Source organism: Monopterus albus, unplaced genomic scaffold, assembly GCF_001952655.1.
Source record: "Monopterus albus unplaced genomic scaffold, M_albus_1.0 scaffold19.1, whole genome shotgun sequence".
Taxonomy (NCBI): Eukaryota; Metazoa; Chordata; class Actinopteri; order Synbranchiformes; family Synbranchidae; genus Monopterus; species Monopterus albus.
Window position 1 is genome coordinate 1314769 of NW_018127899.1, and position 18394 is coordinate 1333162.

Below are 18394 nucleotides of genomic sequence, written 5' to 3' on the forward strand. Positions count from 1 at the left end.
ATTATTATTTAAAATGTGTGCCATGCATGCATGCATGTATATAACTTTAACACTGAAACAAAACATGTTTAGGCACAGACAGGCCAACACCATTTTTGATTAACGGTTATGTAAATACTGTTTTGTTTTCCTAGATGCATTCAAACATTTTCGAGCTCTGTTGCTGCAGCCACACGTTTTGTGCTCACTTGCATACAGCTCTGTCTCAGCAGTGAATGCACCACAAAGTGGTCATTCAGTTGTTTAATCTGATTTCATTTTAAATGCAATATATACAGTACAACATTGGAAATGTGTAATATGTTTAAAAAAATATATGTCATCTTACAATACAGTACCATTTAGAGAACAACGGAAAGTAAAACAGACACAGAAACAACATAACACACTCGCTCCACTTGACAATATACAGCACATGTGAACTCCAGCCTGTTGTAAGGTAGTATTGGTAGGCTTCTACAGACGAACCCAGTACAATTTCAAAAGCTGAACAATTAATTCACACATCCTGACGTACAAAAGTAGTTTTATCCACTGAAGATGCTTCTGTTCATGCACTTTTGTACATGCTCCACCGGAAGACGGCTCCCATTTCAAATAACTTAGGACCCACAGATCATATTAACAGTTATCACTTCCTGTGAGCTTTGGGGATCAGACATTCACAAGGGATCAAAAAGCCTCAGCCCTTTATCTTACAGAGGTCTGTTGATGCAGTTGCCGTTTAACTCTTGACAAATGGACAGCGAAGTTGGGCATTGGTTAGCATTGTAGTTTAGTACTGAGCAGGAGGCAATAACAGTTTTTAAGCAGTCGTACTTCCCAAATATGCTACCAATAAAGAATGCTGTGTGCGGCAGATAAAGGAATTTATACAGCTTCTGTTGCTGTCCTCCAGATGTAAATCTGCAGTGTGCAACTAGTTTTGGCTAGTGTTTTGTTTCAGTTAAATAGCAGACAGAAATTTGTCCTCCACAAATCTCAGTCTCACATCATGGTTGCTCTACTTGGACATGAGGCGTATCAAATCCATCTAAACAGCTTAACTGCTCTGCAATGACTTTTTGTGGTTAGAGCTCTTAAGCAGGTAATACTGGGGAGAACTGCTACTATGGTGTGTGTCATAAAGAATACCACACACACAGCACAATGTAGATTGTGTTTCTGAGCATCATCCATTCAAACAAGATCCTCTCCATAGAGCTGATCCATGCAGGTCACGGAATCACTCACCAAAACGAATAGGGGCGTTTCAAGGGAAATGCTGTGGAAAAGCGGTGAGCCATGTTGTGAGGTGGTGGGCATTTTAATTCAATTTCAGATGGCACATGGGGGATTTGCTGACGATGGATTTTAAGGTGGCGGTACAAGTCAGTCTGCGAAAGGTCTCGATCAGTAACACTGAACAAGACCTTGAGGGAAAACATGGAACAGGTGGTTGTCACAGCAGTGGAACAGAGCTTAACAAAACTGTTGCAGCATGCTTAATGACAATCTGCTTCCTCCACCTCTCGTTCCTGAAGATCAGTGTTATGTAAACAATTATCTCTTTATTGCATTGTTGAGTGACTTCTTGATGTTGTTTCAGTGAAGAAGCTAATCTGTCACTGGAATTTGCTCACTGATGGATCATAATTACATGAATATGGAAAATGCCAAGGCCATTCTTAAAGCACGGCTCTGAATTGCTTTGAGCACAATGGTGATGAGTTAACATGTGCAGTGTTAATTCTCACAAATGCTAGCAGTTTAACAGCCCAGAGGCAGGCTGGGAACTTGAAAAGGATCTATAAAGGAAAGCCAAGCAAGTTTTCCCCCAAAGCAGCAGCAGCAGAGTGTAAGAACCTAGAGCAAAGATCACAGAGAGGCACCCTTGTAGGAGCAGAAGCACTGGAGTTGTGTGAGTGCGAGACTGGGGAAAGAACGAATTGAGTTCTTACAGCTTCAGGGGAGATGTTGTTTTGCTGGTGTAGAGAGTGAGGCAAACAGACCAATTTACTAGAGGAAAATTGTGCAGTGGTGGGAAAACAGAGACCTTGTAGCAGACCTGACCCATTCTTCACTGTGCAATCCAATCTCGGCTCTTGGAGAAGATGGGTGAAAACAAACATTGTTCTCCTGTCAGCAGCCGGGACAGAACATACAGTGTGAGCGCAGGAAAGCCTGCTCCTACATCCACCTCAACAACAGCAACGAAGCAGATAATTAGACCGGGAACGAAGATTTGAAACAGAAAAAGCTGGGTATGAAATGATGAATAATCAAGGCAACAATGACCTCTGATACATTCCCTGTGGGTTTTCAAGGGGGAAAATAATTAAGGGCCAAATGGGGATGCTCTCAAAGAGAAATTCCAGGGCTACATGTGAAGGCTTAATCAGTCATGAAAAGCTGCTGAAGACAATAACTTTAACTGATTGGTAGTTTCAAGGAGAACCTGTTTCTAAATAAAATGTAGCCACACTATATAATAACTTACCCCCCACCCCCATGTATAAATAATTAGTGGCTCATAATATTAAGAAAAGCAGCAGTGGTGGTCGAATGTAATGAAATTAGTAAAACCGTAGTAAATCAATAGTTCACTGTTCCCTAAGGGAGCTCCCTCTGTCTTCATTCCTCATGTGCAGTGGTTATATTTAACTTAAAGGATAAGACTGCTATGATTCTTCAGTTTATATGTTATTGTTCACCAGCACCATGAAAAGACCAAAAACAAAAGTGCTCTCTGACGTGTTTCCAGCTTCCCTACCCTGTCTCTGCCACTCAGGTTCAAGCCCAGTCATTCCTGCCGAAAACAAAAAAAAGTGCTATGAATATAAAGTAGTTTTTTCTTTTTTAAAAGGCTTTGTTTCATCAAAAACCTGGGGGCTGTAGCAAATGTTACTCAAACAGGAGGGAAATATTGAGCACAGATTAATACACATTTAGTTCTGTAATTAATATTTCAGCCTGGAAAAAAAAAAAAAAAAAAAAAAACAGGGAAAGTCTGGTGATGTTTTAATAAAGATGTGGTGTATTTGACAGCCGTATCCTTTCATTGGTAAAACAAGCTTTATATAACAATGACACATTACTGAATTATCCCCTCAGCCCTGTGGGAAGGATAGCTATTAAACAGCCCGGTCTCACAGCAAAATGTATCATAGATACTTTGTCTGCAATGCAAAATGCACTGCTTTCACAGTAGCACCTTAAAAACTGTGACATTGCAATGTTTTTCTAGTTCAAAAATGGTTATGCTTAGGCACAGAAACTAAACTACACGATTACTATAAGTTTAGGCACACAGACTATCCTGTATGCTTAAGGGTAGGAAATGTACATTAGTATAAACTGCGCCATTTTGTATGAGTACTTCTACTTTTGTACTTTAGGTATATTTTCTGCTAATACAGGACCTTTATTTGTAACAGAGTATTTTTGCACTGTGGTATGACTACTTTTACTTAAGTAAACAATTTGAGTACTACTTCCACCACTGGTCATTTCCTGCTTTAATGACCACAATGAAGGACACTTGGCTGCAATACAACAAACGTTGCCATGTCACAGTTTTACAGCTGTTATTGTGACACTGCTATGTTTTATGCTGTGGACCAACATAGCCATTGTGCATTTTGCTGTGAGACCGGGCTGTATTAATAAAAATTGAAATATGGAAAATTTAAGAAAATGTGTGTTCATGGATGCTCTGAGATCTGTTGAACAGTTTTTAAGAATGACTGGGAAGATGTTCCACTAAGGATACAGCTTACAGGTATAAAAGAAACTATAGATTGATTTGGTAGTCAAAAGAAGTATTGATAAATACATAGAAAATTAATAAATAAACCTGGAAATAAACACATTAGTAAATAATAATAATAAAAACCTTTTGCCTCTGACATATTGAGAGTTTCTGTGTGTAGTTCTCATTGGCTGGGGGGTTGTGTAGTCCATAGACTTATACTTCTAATTATGAGCCATTCTTTCTGACTGGCCGTCACCACAATGCGTACACACTCAATGTCAAAGGCAATCTTGTGATCTACATCTTGAATCTCAATGTTGCCGTTTTTAAATTCCCCTAATGTGATATAGGAGGAACACTGTTTCCCTTTTTTAGTCCCAACTAGCTTTTCTCCAACTTCCAGAGCTCCGTGATGAAGAATGTCATTCTGCCGATCGTCAGAACCAGTAGCAATCTTAATTTTACTAATTTTAGTGGATTTATTAAAGACTATAACAAAGAAGTCTCCAGTGGAAGGAGGCTTCCCCCAAAAGTATTCGTCCACGGTGCTGTACGCCTTGGTGGCATCATAGGTTTCAAAGACGTTGATGTTAGTGTAAAGGCTGGCAGGAGGGTTGTCAGGAATGTCTATGGAGTCTTCCTCAAAGTCATCGTCCTTCAGCTTGTTCTCTGCTCCTTTGTAAGACGAATAGTAGCCCATGTGCTGGAACAGCGAAGGCTTGAAGCGAATCACGTCCTTCTGGGCCAGCAGACCCCTGAAGTGAATGAGGAGCCAGTCGCAGGGCATCTCCTGATAGAACATGAGCAAGAAATGAGCCAGGCGGGGCAGGTCTCTGGAGTGGTATAGCTTCCCGATGTAGCCCAGCTTGGAGAACTCCAGCATCACCCAGTAGGAACCTTCTCTGGAGGTGATCACCTTCTTCAGAGCCGTTAGGAAGTTCCTGGAGCAACGCACGTCGTCCTCTAACATCATGTAGAAGTGAGAGAGGTTTGTGCAGAAGTTGAGGAGGAAAGCGTAGTCCACATTCTGCTTAGAGCGGAAACGGACCCGGTCCTCTGGGTCGTTGTAGTTCCTCTTCAACCCATCCAGAGACGGATAGTACTCCTCCAGAGCCTGGATCACCAGGAGGCGTCCAGCTATAATGTGGTGGGCAAACTTCCTGGTGATTTCCTGCACCAGATTCTCACACCAGACCAGGTCAAAGTCTGCCAGGTGGACCACCACCACAATCTCTTTCAGTTCCTCATAACTGGACTGATCAAAGATGGATTTGATCGTCTCCAGGAGGTAGTTTCCTCTCTTTCTTTTGACTGACGACAGACCGATGGTAAGATACTCTGTGAACAAAATAAAGCATTAATCTTAAATGACAGGTTTAAGAAGTTTTAAACAAAAAACTTAATTAAGCTATACCTGTAATTTAAAAGTAAAGTACACGACCTTGGGAAGAGCAGTCTGACAAAATGATCTTGACACAAGGTCCACTTACAAACTGTTTCCTGAGCTTTGCTATTCATCAGCATATCGTCATATAGAAGCACGTACTGTATTACCACATGGCCACATTTATTTCAAATGATGACAACTGAGCAAAGTCCATCTGCTTTGAACACATGGTTTAAAGCTCTGGTAAAAGCTACTAAGTGGACATTAAGTTAAGAGTATTATGGCAAAGTAAAGCTACATTTCAATGTCTGGAATATTTAACATGAAATGCAGTTTTATAGAAAAATCAAAATAAGAATTTTGTGAACAAAGCACATTGTACTGGAGAAGAGTTCTGCACACAGATTAATCTCAAACTAAAGAAGTCTCTGTGGAGCAGTTACATTTTATTGCTGTGATTTAAATTCAAACTTCATAGATTTTAAGTGGAAGTTCTTATTCTCAGCTCCTTTTCATGACTATGACTTACTGTACTGTACAGTAACTCCCCCAAGCTGATGAAAATAGTCAATGTAAATCCCTCTTTAAAGAAACTCTAGACTTACTCTTGCGGTTCAGTGGCGTTCCAGCAAGATAACGATATGTGACATTAATGGTTCCACTGAAATTGCTTAGGTCTCTGAAGGTGTGAACGTATCGTTCTGAGCTTGGAGGGTGGACTGATGTTTCCCTAAGTTGCCTTTTATCCTCTTCCTGGAATACAACATGAAAAAAACACAACATTACATCATATTATGAACAATAGAGGGAAAATGGTTGTAAGTTGTCATAAATACTACAGAAAAAGAGCAAGAAAGTGATCTTCAAATTTTCTGTTTCTACTCTAAATAATGCAGAGAAAACCATCCTATCGTTTACTTAGAACCACATTCTGTACAAACTTGAGACAACATGTGGTTTGATGTGGCAGTGTAACCCTCAATGTCTGGAGACAAAAGGAATCTTAAAACCCCTCCAGGCAGTTTGAATAGCTGAGCAAATGGACGTGAGGAGAGCACCGGAGAGCGGAAAATGTGAACCCCCTCTTAATAATTTAATAAACAAACATAGATAATGTACTATGATCACAAGGTTTTGATGGCATCATGAATAAGAAATAAATCTGGATGATTTCAACTTGAATCCATGTTATGAAAATTTAAATAGGTTTCCTTTAAAACAAGGAGTTATAATTGGAACAACATGGGTGGTAGTGAACAAATACAAAACACATTTGGTTTCAAAAGCTTATGTGGTTGAATTCATTTATGAAGAAAATCAAGAAGCTCTACAAATACATAGTGAATTATTAAGTTTTTTTTGGGTGGGGGGGGGCAAATTTTTGCCTTGATTAGTCAGTAAGTCACATGGAAGAAAGCAGGAAGTGAGGAAAATGGGTAGAGGGAAGGGGAAACCTACAACAGATGTCAGTGGCCAGACTCAAACTGCTGACATTGCATGGCTGGCCTACTGTGAAATATGACAGTATATGTCGTTTATGCCAGCAAGTTATTACGACAAGATGTTGTGTCATAGTTGGGTAACATCTCAGACTGCTATTATTATAACATGAGGAAAGTCATTTATGTAGAGGCACAAAGTCAGCATTAGGAGGAGGTTTGCGTGGATGGCTAGGTACATACAGTACCAGACCTTCCTTCAGGAGACCTGACTTCCATTTTGCTGTGTGGCTTGTTTTTCAAGAGGTTTTGTTCCTAAACATTACATCATGGTTTTGTTTCTAAATGTGAAAAAGTTATTTTTCCCCACATGTAACAAAGTAGTTTTTGTGTCTAGCCCTAACCTAGTAGTTTTGTGGTAAACCGTAATAAAAACGTGGCCATTCATGATTGTAGCATCATGTTATGACAGTTTCCAATGCAACGAAGTTAGCTAGTCATCTAGTTTATGGCTGCTTCCATGCCAACAAAGGTCTGTAAAGTTTGGCAGTGTGACGTACATTGTCGTTAATTTTGGTGGGATTGTTGCAATTCCTTCCGTGACTGTAGGAGCACTATTTAATGATATGCCCCTATGGATCATATGGTAGTGAAGGGACAAATGACCATATGGGTCGTAGAACTTGTTGGCATGTGCGACACACACCCCATAACCATTTGGATGTCAGGGCCCCTTAATCTAAATTTCTAACCTGCTAGCTAATAACATTGACAAAAAATAAATGTAATTCATGTGAACAAAGCAGTTTACTAACCAGCACATAACCGTCTTCAATGTAGAGGTTCAGGAAGAGGAGGAATGTGATGAGGAAGCCGAGGAAGGGGATAGTGGAGCGTTTCCTCAGACACCTCATCTTGTCCAGGGATTTCCACACCAGCCTCATGCTGTACACGCGTTCACTGGGATCTGCATGAGAAGAGAAAAGACTTGTTAGGCTGCCTTGTTTTGCACGTTGTCATCTTAAAGCGCTGCATGCGTATAATTTGTCTTTATATCAAGCAACAACAGATTGTGGGGGAATTCATTTTCAGACCACACCACCATGTATGACGTGATTATCTTCTACTAGCATCATAATTACTCTTCAACAGGCTTCTAATGATGTGTGATAGAGAAAAAGGGAAAGATAATGAGCCTGGGAAAGGGGCAGACCATATCTACTGACAGTTGAATCATGTGAGCGAACCACTCCAAGACATTATGCACAATTGATGTAACTCAAACGAGTTTCTTTCCTAAAACCAATGGAAATGTATGCCAAGTGGAAGCTGAATTAGTTTCATGCATCCACATACCCCAGCTTACCGGTATTCATGGCTGTTCAATGATGAAGGTTGGCACTATTGTTGATCGCAAACATTTTCATTTTTTTATGCTGCCATGTTCAAAAGGAGACTCTTCTCCCCGCTTTTACTCGTCTTTAGCTAGGTTCACATTACATGCTGACGTGACCAACATAAGATTTTTTTTTTATTTTTTCCCTTTCAAGTGAATTGTATCGCTCTTTTCATGGATGTGTGAACAAACCAAATTAGATTTCTTTTTCAGATCCGTTGTGGGCTACATCCATATGTGGTCCTAGATTAGATTCATGTTCAATCTTTGACTGTGCATTCACTGTTAGATCAAAATTCGTGTAGTTTTCTTTTTAAAAAAATGTCTCACTCCTCTGCATATATCGGCTGTCGTCATAATTCTGTGTCGGCCCCTCACAAACCCCAAAAAAAGTAAGCAGCAGAGAGCAACAACATTAATGGATGTCAGCAGAGACGGGGACATTTCAGATTTGTTGGGCATTTATGGAGATGCTTCTGTTCAAGCCAAAGCAGTTCTTGAGATAATTGTGTGATTTGACTTTTGCACCCAAGTCCTGATTTGTGGTGTGCTTGTAAGTATGCAGCTTACATTTCAGCTAAATCTACGCGTGCGTGGCAGTTTAAATTGGAGCTGGAAACATGTCGTGAATATGAATCATCAGCAAAAAAAAAGACCAGAACTGAGCATTAAGGCCTGTAATATGAATGCAGCCAAAGTTTACAGCCTGTGACTTTTTCTTTTTGCAGGTTACAGGCCACCTTAACTCACAGGGGGAAAGCCAGTCCAATATTCAGCTCAGTTCACTTCGTTTCAGAATTGTGGTCCATTGAAAAGAGATCACAAGTCTTTCCCATCTTGACAGCTAATTATCATCTGTCAGATAAATATATCAGGAGACTTATAAACAGCAATAATGCATCAAGTTCAGTCACAGCAGGGCTGGCAACTCCTCATCGCACCCGTATGACTGAGACTGAAGGAGAAAAAGCCCATAAACTCCAGCAGCAGAAGTAGCTGCTTTCAGATGTAACAACGGTGTCGGTCTTTTCTTTGCCAGCAATTAGCCATCAGGATGTGCTTTTGTTCAGCTGCTGCAAAGCAAATGCTTAATAGATTACATACTACTTCGAATCTCAGTTCAGTGACACACACATCGATCACTCGCACCCAGAGTCAGCCTCACGTGGGATTCAGCCAGTCAATACCCGTTTGTGCTCACTTGAAAACTGAATTTAATATAGCCACAGCCTGTTCAGCACAATTTTCATCTCAGTGTGTTTTAATGTGGCTGGCAATTATCACTAATTATGACATTCAGAGCTGTTATACATAACTGTACAGTACACTTCTGCCTATTCAGTTTTACACTCAACACAGGATAACAAACCAAGAGAATATATTATATGAACAAATCTGCTTTAGTTGTAAATGGTAAATAGCTGCAATTTTTATGTTTTCAGTTCTTATTAGTATCCCAATTACAAACTTTAAGCCATAGTATTTAAAGGCTCTTTGAAGTTGATGGTAAAACAATGTATGTGAGAACAGGTCTTAGTTGTAACTTTTCCTTCTCTCCACATTGAAGCTTCAGCTGTCAGTCTGTTCAGACAAATTCTGTCTTTAATTTCCCAGGATAGTGGTTTCTTGCCCAGCTGTGGCAGAGGGATCTGCTATAGTAGTTGTGCGTAGGTTTGTTGTTGTCTTTATGGCATTCAGAATTGCATTAGAATCGGCTTTATTGGCCAAGTATGTTAAACACACAAGCAATCTGACTCTGGTACAGTGGCTCTCAATGTGCTTTTGTTAGAGAGCAAGAAAATACATTCAAACTTGAAAATGTCCCGTCAAATATGATAGAACATAGGGGGAAAAATAGAAGAGACAATTTATTTATGATTATCTATACATACTGTATATAAGCCCATTTTGGCAGAAGGTCTTTCAGGTCAATATGTACAGTGGTTATATTTACAAATTATTGCACTGGGGGAGTTCGCTGTATTCTGTTACACAGACGAACATAGATTAATTCATCATCAGAGCGATGGCCCAGGGGAACAAACTGTCCTTGTGTCTGGTTGTCTTGGTGTACAGTGACCTGTAACGCTGTCCACAGGGGAGGACACAGTTTGTGTCCAGGGTGTGAGGGGTCTGCAGAAATCCTCTCTGCCCTCCTTTTGACCTGTGAGGTGTACAGGTCCTCCATGGAGGGCAGGCTGGCAAAAGTGAATCTTTCTGCAGTCTGTTGGAGTCTGTTCCTGTCCTGTTTGGTTGCTGAACCAAACAGGACAGAGATGGATGAGCAGAGAACAGACTCAGTGACTCCTCTGTAGAACTGTATCAGCAGAGTTAACTTGGAAGTGAGTTTGTACTTTGCAGATTTGATAGCTGGAGTATTTTTGCAGTTTGGCTTTTTGAGACACCAGTACGACATGGCCCCAATCTGTGTTTGGCTTATATTTGTGCACAAATCACATCTCAGAGTTGTTCCAGCTTTTTCTTCTGCAAATTCCTTCCTGCCTTCTCTGCACCTTGTGTTAACTAAAACATGGTTTGTGTCTGCTTTTATCCAGGGTGTTGAAAGAATCAAGCAGAGCATTTCACAGACTTCCCTTAAGAGATCCTGCAAGGACCAAGTTGTGGCTAATAGCAGTCAAAATGGACATGCATGCACCGTTTGCAAAGCTGAGAGAGTTTACATATATCCGGAGGCCAGTTCCACAGTAGCAAAGAAACTACAGGGCACAGCTGTGCCATCACAACGACAAGGGGGTAAGTGCAAATAAATGTCTTGTTTATCAATCACCCGAGCTAAAGTTACATATGTGTAATATGTTGTTCCTAAAACGGCTGCACTGACGACAGTCAGCAGTTCACCTAGGCTACAGTGTGATAGTCATTCTTTGGCTCTGCTTTGTAGAGACAAATGTTAGTGTACGTCATGATACCTCCCACAGGCATATGATGATAACCAGGTGGCGATGTTGATTATATGTTTATATTCATACATGTATGCCTATACTGCATTTCTGTGTGTAACACGAGTAAAAATCCGGTTCCGTTAACAAAACCTACACGCGACTACTCAAACGCATCCCTCCGCTGCACCTTGTAGATGCATGTTTAAAGTTGGATAAATCCCCTCAAGGCATTTATGAGATGCCATGTCTATGAGAATGGGACGTACATTCCAAAAACATGATGCCTCCGGCCACAGCTGACACGCAGACTCAGTTACTCTAATATTACAGAACGGCTGCAGACACAGAATAGATATCATTGTCTCCACTGTATGCATGGCATGTTGCAGTAAATTTCTGCTGGAGAAAGCTGAGTGCAATGTGATAGTGAGAGCAATCATTAGGGTCACTCTGGAGGAATCTGAGCCGATGGCTGCAAGTACAGAAGTCTTCCTGACACCACACCTCAGGTAGTTCTTCCTTCTTAGTGCCTGCCTCATCTTCTACTGTGAGAACTCAGCAGCAGCTCTTTCTCCTTTGCTCAAACATAAGCTCTGTTAAACTAACTGGAATTATTTGTGTTCTCCAGTGGGAGAGATGCAATTAAACAACTCTTCTTTTTCATGTTGGGGGAGAGTTGATCTCTCAGAATCTCTGAGACTTGGGTGTCTATCCTGATGATACGAGATGATGCGAGGAGCCTCTCTTATTTCAGTAATTGAGTATGGGATGGCTATCCTGCCAGAAGCGCAGCTGGGAAACATGCTTGCTTCTGGTACCCCAGATTTAACTGTGACTAAGATGCAAGGCAGAACACCTAAAACTTAATGACCCCTGTTTCCAGTCTACTGTGTATTCTTGGGATATGCTAGGATATGGAATAGGTTTATGTGGATATTAGGGATGCATAGTCTTAACCATTAACCAGCAATAAGAGTTCCAACTGATTAATGCTATCAGTTAGACACTTACATTTTTTTTTAAAACAATCTGCTGGGCCCACATATCAACTCATGGGGGGTGTGATGGAAAGCTAATCAGACACACTTCCCCAGGCTGGACACTAGTGTGGTGCTATCTTTGCATTCCTCAGATTTCGGTACCGTCGGACCGGGTGTCCTCCACCGTGGGTCTCACAGTAAACGGACTAAGCCCACAGCATGTTGCAGTTTCTGAACAAAACCAGTAGGCTACAAGTTTCTGTTTTGTTAACCTGTTGGGATTTTGATTATTAAGCAGAGGAGGCGGTTTTGTTACAGCGCTCTTGGTGCTGGAGATTTGCAGTGTGTGTTTCTCTTAATCTCAGTGCTCGAAGTTGGCCGGTATGCAGAAATACTGTACTTTGAAAGGAGTTAACATTCATGGCCTGCATCTAATATGATATCATACATGCCTAAAATAAAGTGGCTCACAGAAGCTACTTTATTAGGCTGTTTTACTCCCTCACACACAGTTCCACGTGCGAGGCACTCATCAATTCTAAGTAGCTTATCAATTTAATCTTGTCGGTTAACGGTTAATAGTCGGTTAACGAGCCTCGGCTATCGGTCAGACAAAAACTTGAGAATGTGCATCCCTAGTGGGGGATTATCAGTAGTAGCTGTTGTGTTTATTCTTGTGGCATGAATCCAGAGTAGGAATGACAGTGTGTTTTAATGGGTGTGTCTTCCTGGTAGTCACACATTCAGATGCACCACTTCAGGACACAGTCCACTTCCAGCAGGCTGGGGCTATTAAATATCCATTATGCACTGTGTGTGTCAACTGAACCAAATAAGCCACAGCACTGCCTCGCTGCTCACTTTTGCCCAACAGACCGTTGTGCACTTAACTCATAACGGCTGTCCGTCTCAAAGTCTTTGTCAAAACCATGTTCTCAGAACAAGGTTAAAATCCTGCTCGGCTGACATAAAGGGAGCTTGGTGGCAACAAAAGCCGAGTGCACCAGCCGCTACAACATCACTAATTCAATTACACTTTCAATCCTGTGGCTAAGATTTCTCAAGTTTGGCAATTTTTAAGTCAATATACTTTGCTTTTTGTTGTTGCTGTTTTTACTATTTAGCTGTAACAAACAGTTGCACCCTCCTTGGTTGAAATTCCTAATAAGTTGAAAGAAATAAGATGAAGTTACTCTGCCTGGTTGTATCGCACCATGACTAGTGCCTTGGGCTTTGGAAATGGCTCTCAGCTGGAAATCTTCTGCCCATCAGTCCTTGACGTCACAGCATGCTGATGGTTATTATGTTGCTGTGCAGAAAGATGAGCACATAAGGGAGTGAAAATGTGAAACTAAGGAATTGGAAAATTATGTGATGAGCTCTGTATAAACTAGTCTCAAAATAAAGATGAAAAATTTATGTTCCCAACGTTACCACAGTGTCTGGTACAATTATGAGCATCAAATTCAAGAGGCTGCATGAGCTCCAACACCATCAGCCAGATCCTACAACTAAAAGGCTTTACTATTGTTAATGCTGCATCTAACTACTTTCAATGTGCTTTTATACATTACAATGTTTTGTTGAATCATTTAGTCTTTACAATGTCAAAAAATTGCAAAAACACCCATAGCAAGTTCAGAGAGACCCACGTAGTACCTGCAAACAGTGCGTTTTGCCTGAGAGATGGTCCAAAACTAATATTTACCATAAAAAATAGAAAATCAGCAAATCCTGTATTTGATTACATGTTGAATTTATCGGTCTGTTGTTCTTCTGATTGTTTCAACACTAGATGCATCTTTAAGAAAGTAGGGCGAAGTTTTAAAACATGTTTTATTTTTGAACTATTTCTGTGTTCTAGGCAGAAAGTACCTTAGCAAGCTCAACGTCCTCCATGTCTCTCTGGCAGCTCATACTGTATGAGATGAATGATCCAGGATTTGTCTTCCTGCTGCCCCCCTCTCTTTAATGGTGAAATCTGACAGAGCCAGGCTTCAAATGGAAAACAAGGAGCTCCCCAGTGAGGAGGAGGCAATTATGGTCTGGCCTGATGTGCAGCCTAATGCCAAGAATTCTATATCACACTAAAAACAACAAAGCAAAACAAAAGGTGCTACATTCCCTCTCCATTCATAATGGCTTGATTGCTGCCGACTCCAAGCAGTCCTCCTGCATGCCAGCGATACCTCTTTTTTTTATCGAGTTCTGTGAAAATGAGGTGAAGAGTAAATGGGGAGGAAAAGGTATAGGATTGAGCAGAGTGGCACTGACATGCCACAAACACGAGCCAAGTAATTTCACATTTTTTCCAAGGTTGTTCTTTTAAAGTCACTTCCACAGAAGTGAAACCACAATGTCAAGATGCCTCAGAGAGCTCGACTGAGGAGTTACAGCTGCAAACCTGAATTAGAAAAGAAATTGAATAGATTGCTTCAAAAGATGTTTGTGACCAGTATTGGCATAATCGATTCATTTCTTTAAATGCCAGTAAGGAACTGAGAAATGCACATTAATGAAGATGAGATTTGAAGATAGTGTTCTCCTCTGAGAGTCTCGGGGTACACAACACCGAGTCCCTCCATGCATTATTCAGAAATCAAAATAATCTCTTAACAAACACCTTTGTCACTGGTTTGAATCAACTCTCAACTTTCGATTTTTAAAATGTGAAGCTGCGTTTTAATAATAGGAGAGCCTAGATGGGGAACTCATTGTGAATAAGAAAACAGGAAAAGATTAATAAAACGGGCAGAAAGTAATTCTCCCACATTTCATCTTGTTATCTGTTTTACATTATTTCCCCTGGGTATCCTGCACCTTGTAGATATACAGCTGTGTGCGAATAATCAATTAAGCCTGCAGATTTGTGGAGATTCAGCAGTTGCTTTGTGTCGGGCCTTCAGCAACTTTCAATGGATTTTCTTTCTTGATAAAAAGCTGAAAGTAACAGAGGCTTTTGTTGATAACAAAATTGTGGTGCAGGGCGGAATAATAAATCCTTTACTATGAAGTGGGTGTTTTGTTGATAACTCAAATTGGCCAAGCAGTTTACCAATTACCACATTCTTACAGCCTGCCAGACAAAAGACCTTGCTAAGTCCTTGTCATCTACAAAGACTGAGCGACCTTTGTTAGACATCTGCGTCCCTTACAGAAACATGGAAATGATCTTAATTATTGGGATGCGATGGGGAATCGTCTGATACTGTTATCAATGCACAGTGTGCTAAACTGAAGCCTGAAAGCTGTGCTACTGGGAAATCCACCATATGATTCCTGTAAACCCTGTGTGTCACAAAAGCCAATCATGTTTGGGGTTGATGACCTGTCATCTTCTCAGTGATAATCTTCCAAACAGAGGAGTCATGTTATTGGAGGTGACAACACAAACTCTTACTTTGTAGGGGCGAGAATCTTTGACAAGCTCTCAAGTCGATTCGATTGTGATTCTTTGTGTCATGGCTTGATTCTGGACGATTTTCAACTCAATAAAAAAAGAAGGGCACTAAGGATCCAAACAGATGTACCATGATGCCTCTGCAGCAGCACCACCACCCTCCCCCATCGCCTCCCTGTGCTCAGCCTGTCACCGCTGTCAGCAGCCTGAGCTCGCTCACTGTAATGGTAAAAGGAGGTGTTGAGGTGATGGTGGTGGTACAGTGGAGTGTGTGTGTGTGTGTGTGTGTGTGTGTGTGTGTGTGTGTGTGTGTGTTTTTGCGTGCGTGCTAAATGTGATGCATTCCCTATGGAGACACTGTCCACGTGTGCTGCCCACCACCAACTGCCACCTTTAACACTGCTATGGCCCTTGAGGGAAAAACGAACAGTCCAGTGACAGTGGCACTTCCAGCCTTTCTCCCCCAAGGAACCGGTGTGCAAGACAAGCCTTGGAGCATTAAAAAACCCGGATGATCTCAGTCAGCCTGTCAAACTCTCTGATACAAGAATATGTCTAAGCACCTTCAAACTGCCACTCCTCTCCCAGACACTCCTGCTGTCCCTGTCTTATAGGCTCATAGAGGGAGAGACGCCTTGTTCTCATTCCAGAATGTGTTGGAGACATCAACCGAGCTTTTCAACTGATCAGTATTAAGGCTTATTTTTTCCAGAGCAGCACTGGCACAAGTGTTGCAAGCTTCTGGACTACATTCTCATGAAATACAGGTGCAAGAAAAAGTAACGGCAGTGTTTGCAATTTCCTAGTTTTCTGCATAATTTGGTCATGAAATGTGATCTGATCTTCACCAGAGTCACAAATATCAACAAACACAATATTTCTAAGCTGATAAAACACAGTCATGATCTTTCATGTCTTATTGAACACACCCATTGTGACTGTATTTAGTTTGTGCCATCAGAGTAAACGAGCTTCAAAACACCCAAAACAAATGGCTGTGCCACTTTTCTATTATCCAGCCTGGTTATTAATTGAAATGTAAAGTGCTTCCTCATTTCGGTCTATATTTCTCTCCCTATTTGTTTTCTACTTACTGGTTTGAAGAGGAGAAACTCTTGTCTTTTATAGCTGTGAATGAACTCATGCTGCCATCAATGAGTGCAGTCAGACAACATAATGTGCTGATGACATGGCAACATGTACAGTCTTCAGCTTCATCACAGAGAACTGCTGAGAGGCCCACAGGCTCTGTGCAGTGATCTACTTGAATGGAACGAGTCAGTGGCTGTCAGTGAATGAGATGGTGAAAGAAACTGACCAGGTGGAAGCTACAGAAGCTTTGTTAGCCATTGCATTTTCAGACTCTCTCTGGATGATTACGTGTAAGGTCAGAGGGAAATATAAAGCCTTTTCTCCGTTCCAGTTGCAGTGAGCATAATGAGAACAAGAGGAGTGAGAAATGATTCATAAGTGAGCGAGTCTCTCCCAGGCCTTTCTAAGTAGTTAGCACTTTGACCCAGATTAGCGCTCTGCCAGAGATGCACTTGGGAGGAATGGTGATGGAGGACTGCAGTGGTGCCTGCTTATTTCCACTAGGACGTACACTTGACATGTGTGCACCCTCTGTTCACATGCAGACACGCATATGGTCTTTGTCTTCCCCGTCCCTTGTGTGAGGTTGTGAAGATGCAGTCAGTGATATAGTCTTACCTAGATCTGAAACACAAGGTGATTAGTATTTGAATACTGTGAAGTACTCTCCAGGGCAAAGAGATTCAATTAGGGCTTTGTTATATCACATTTGGCTAATGGTCTGCACGACTCCCTGACTGACCTCATGTGTCATAAACATATGCCTTTTCTCCCCTGAGGCAATTTTCTACATTAAAAGTACAGCTCATGTGATGTAGCAGACAAGAACCTGTCATCATGTCTATTTTATTAAAAAAAAGCTGGAGAGTGGCTGTGGACATGAGAGAGGATGAGAAAATAGTGGGAAAGGCCACTGACGAGAACGCCTGAATGGAAGCCCCTCTCCTTCTTTCTCTTCGTCTCCATTTGCGAGACAGGTAAAAGGAAGAGGAGTCTTGGCTCTGCCTTAAAAGCACTTAAAAACCCAAGGTCACCTCCTGGTCAAATTTATGAAATGAGAAAATGGCTGAAGGGGCAAGAGGCCTGTGGCAGATAACATGAGAATGCACTATCTCCTCCCTACACATTTAGTGCAGAGAAGGACGGGGCACTGGCAGGCTTTTCAAAAGGCTCTGTGTTGAAATGAGGACTGGAAACACAATGAGACGGCCCTGCTTCACCCAGTCTGACAGCGCATACATTGAATTGCTCTTAGGGAATGAGCTTTTTGGTCAAGTAGCGAGTGGATAGCCAAAGAGCTGAATGTGAGCTCACATAGCTGAGTTTTGCATTTAATTATCACAGTGGCAGAAAATACTCAAGTAAATTTAAAGGTACATTCTCCTGCTTTATTTAAAGTCAAGAATTGTTAGTGTCATTACAAAAATGCATCTGAAAAACCAATTAAAATTGTGCTAGTCCAAGGATACTTGATTTAATTTAATTGTATTTGTTTGTATAGCTCCAAATCACAACTAAAAATCATGTAAAGGCACTTTACATGGTAAGATCTAGACCAGTGATCACCAACTGGAACACTCCAGTTCGGATCTGGACTCAAATAGGTTTCTATCTGGTCCGCGAATTGTTTCGCACACATCCTGCTCCGCGCTGCGTTTGTGACGGTTGTAAAAGTTAAACACCAGCTCACACCTTATTTCCTCACAAATGCAAGAAAAAGCTCAACCAGCAGAAAGCTGAGATGTGCAGCATGCGACTGTACTTCAGTGGAGGAGCCTGTGTTTCCTTCTGTCCTCACCAGCCTTGAGTAGTGTAGTTCTTGTGAAAGCAGCTCCCTCCTGAGACCCTGACTACCTATCCCAGTGCTAAACTGATGGGAGAATATCTGATATCCCAGTGTCATCTGAATTCTCCCAAGTCTCCAGCATTAATATTTGATGACATATGTGGGATGGCCAATCACTAACGGCTCTCCAATAACCCTGACTGGGCAGCCCTCACTCAGCCTCTCCTAAAAAAAAAAAAAAAACTATTTAATGGATGAAGGGGGCCAAACGAATCATT

General features: G+C 41.3%; 1 protein-coding gene and 1 long non-coding RNA gene across 9 annotated transcripts in view; one reads left to right on the plus strand and one right to left on the minus strand.

The window, feature by feature from the left end:
* LOC109956479 (uncharacterized) overlaps positions 1 to 14494 on the plus strand; it is a 25173-nt gene extending 10679 nt beyond the window's left edge. The window contains exons 2-3 of the long non-coding RNA XR_002274413.1: positions 10511 to 10709; positions 13703 to 14494. This is a non-coding gene — a long non-coding RNA (uncharacterized LOC109956479). The remainder of the gene's footprint in view (positions 1 to 10510; positions 10710 to 13702) is intronic.
* The window catches only part of LOC109956477 (alpha-1,3-mannosyl-glycoprotein 4-beta-N-acetylglucosaminyltransferase C), a 98954-nt gene continuing 83559 nt past the window's right edge, over positions 3000 to 18394 (minus strand). For 7 of the 8 annotated variants that reach the window (XM_020593621.1, XM_020593620.1, XM_020593624.1 and 4 more), the window contains 3 exons: positions 7375 to 7526; positions 5726 to 5873; positions 3000 to 5071 (listed from right to left, as the gene is read on the minus strand). In XM_020593621.1, coding sequence (XP_020449277.1) covers positions 3915 to 5071; positions 5726 to 5873; positions 7375 to 7526 — 1457 coding nt within the window. In that variant the 3' untranslated portion in view covers positions 3000 to 3914. Of the gene's footprint in view, positions 5072 to 5725; positions 5874 to 7374; positions 7527 to 13031; positions 13148 to 18394 lie in introns of all 8 variants that reach the window. The other variant, XM_020593629.1, reaches the window with a different exon arrangement.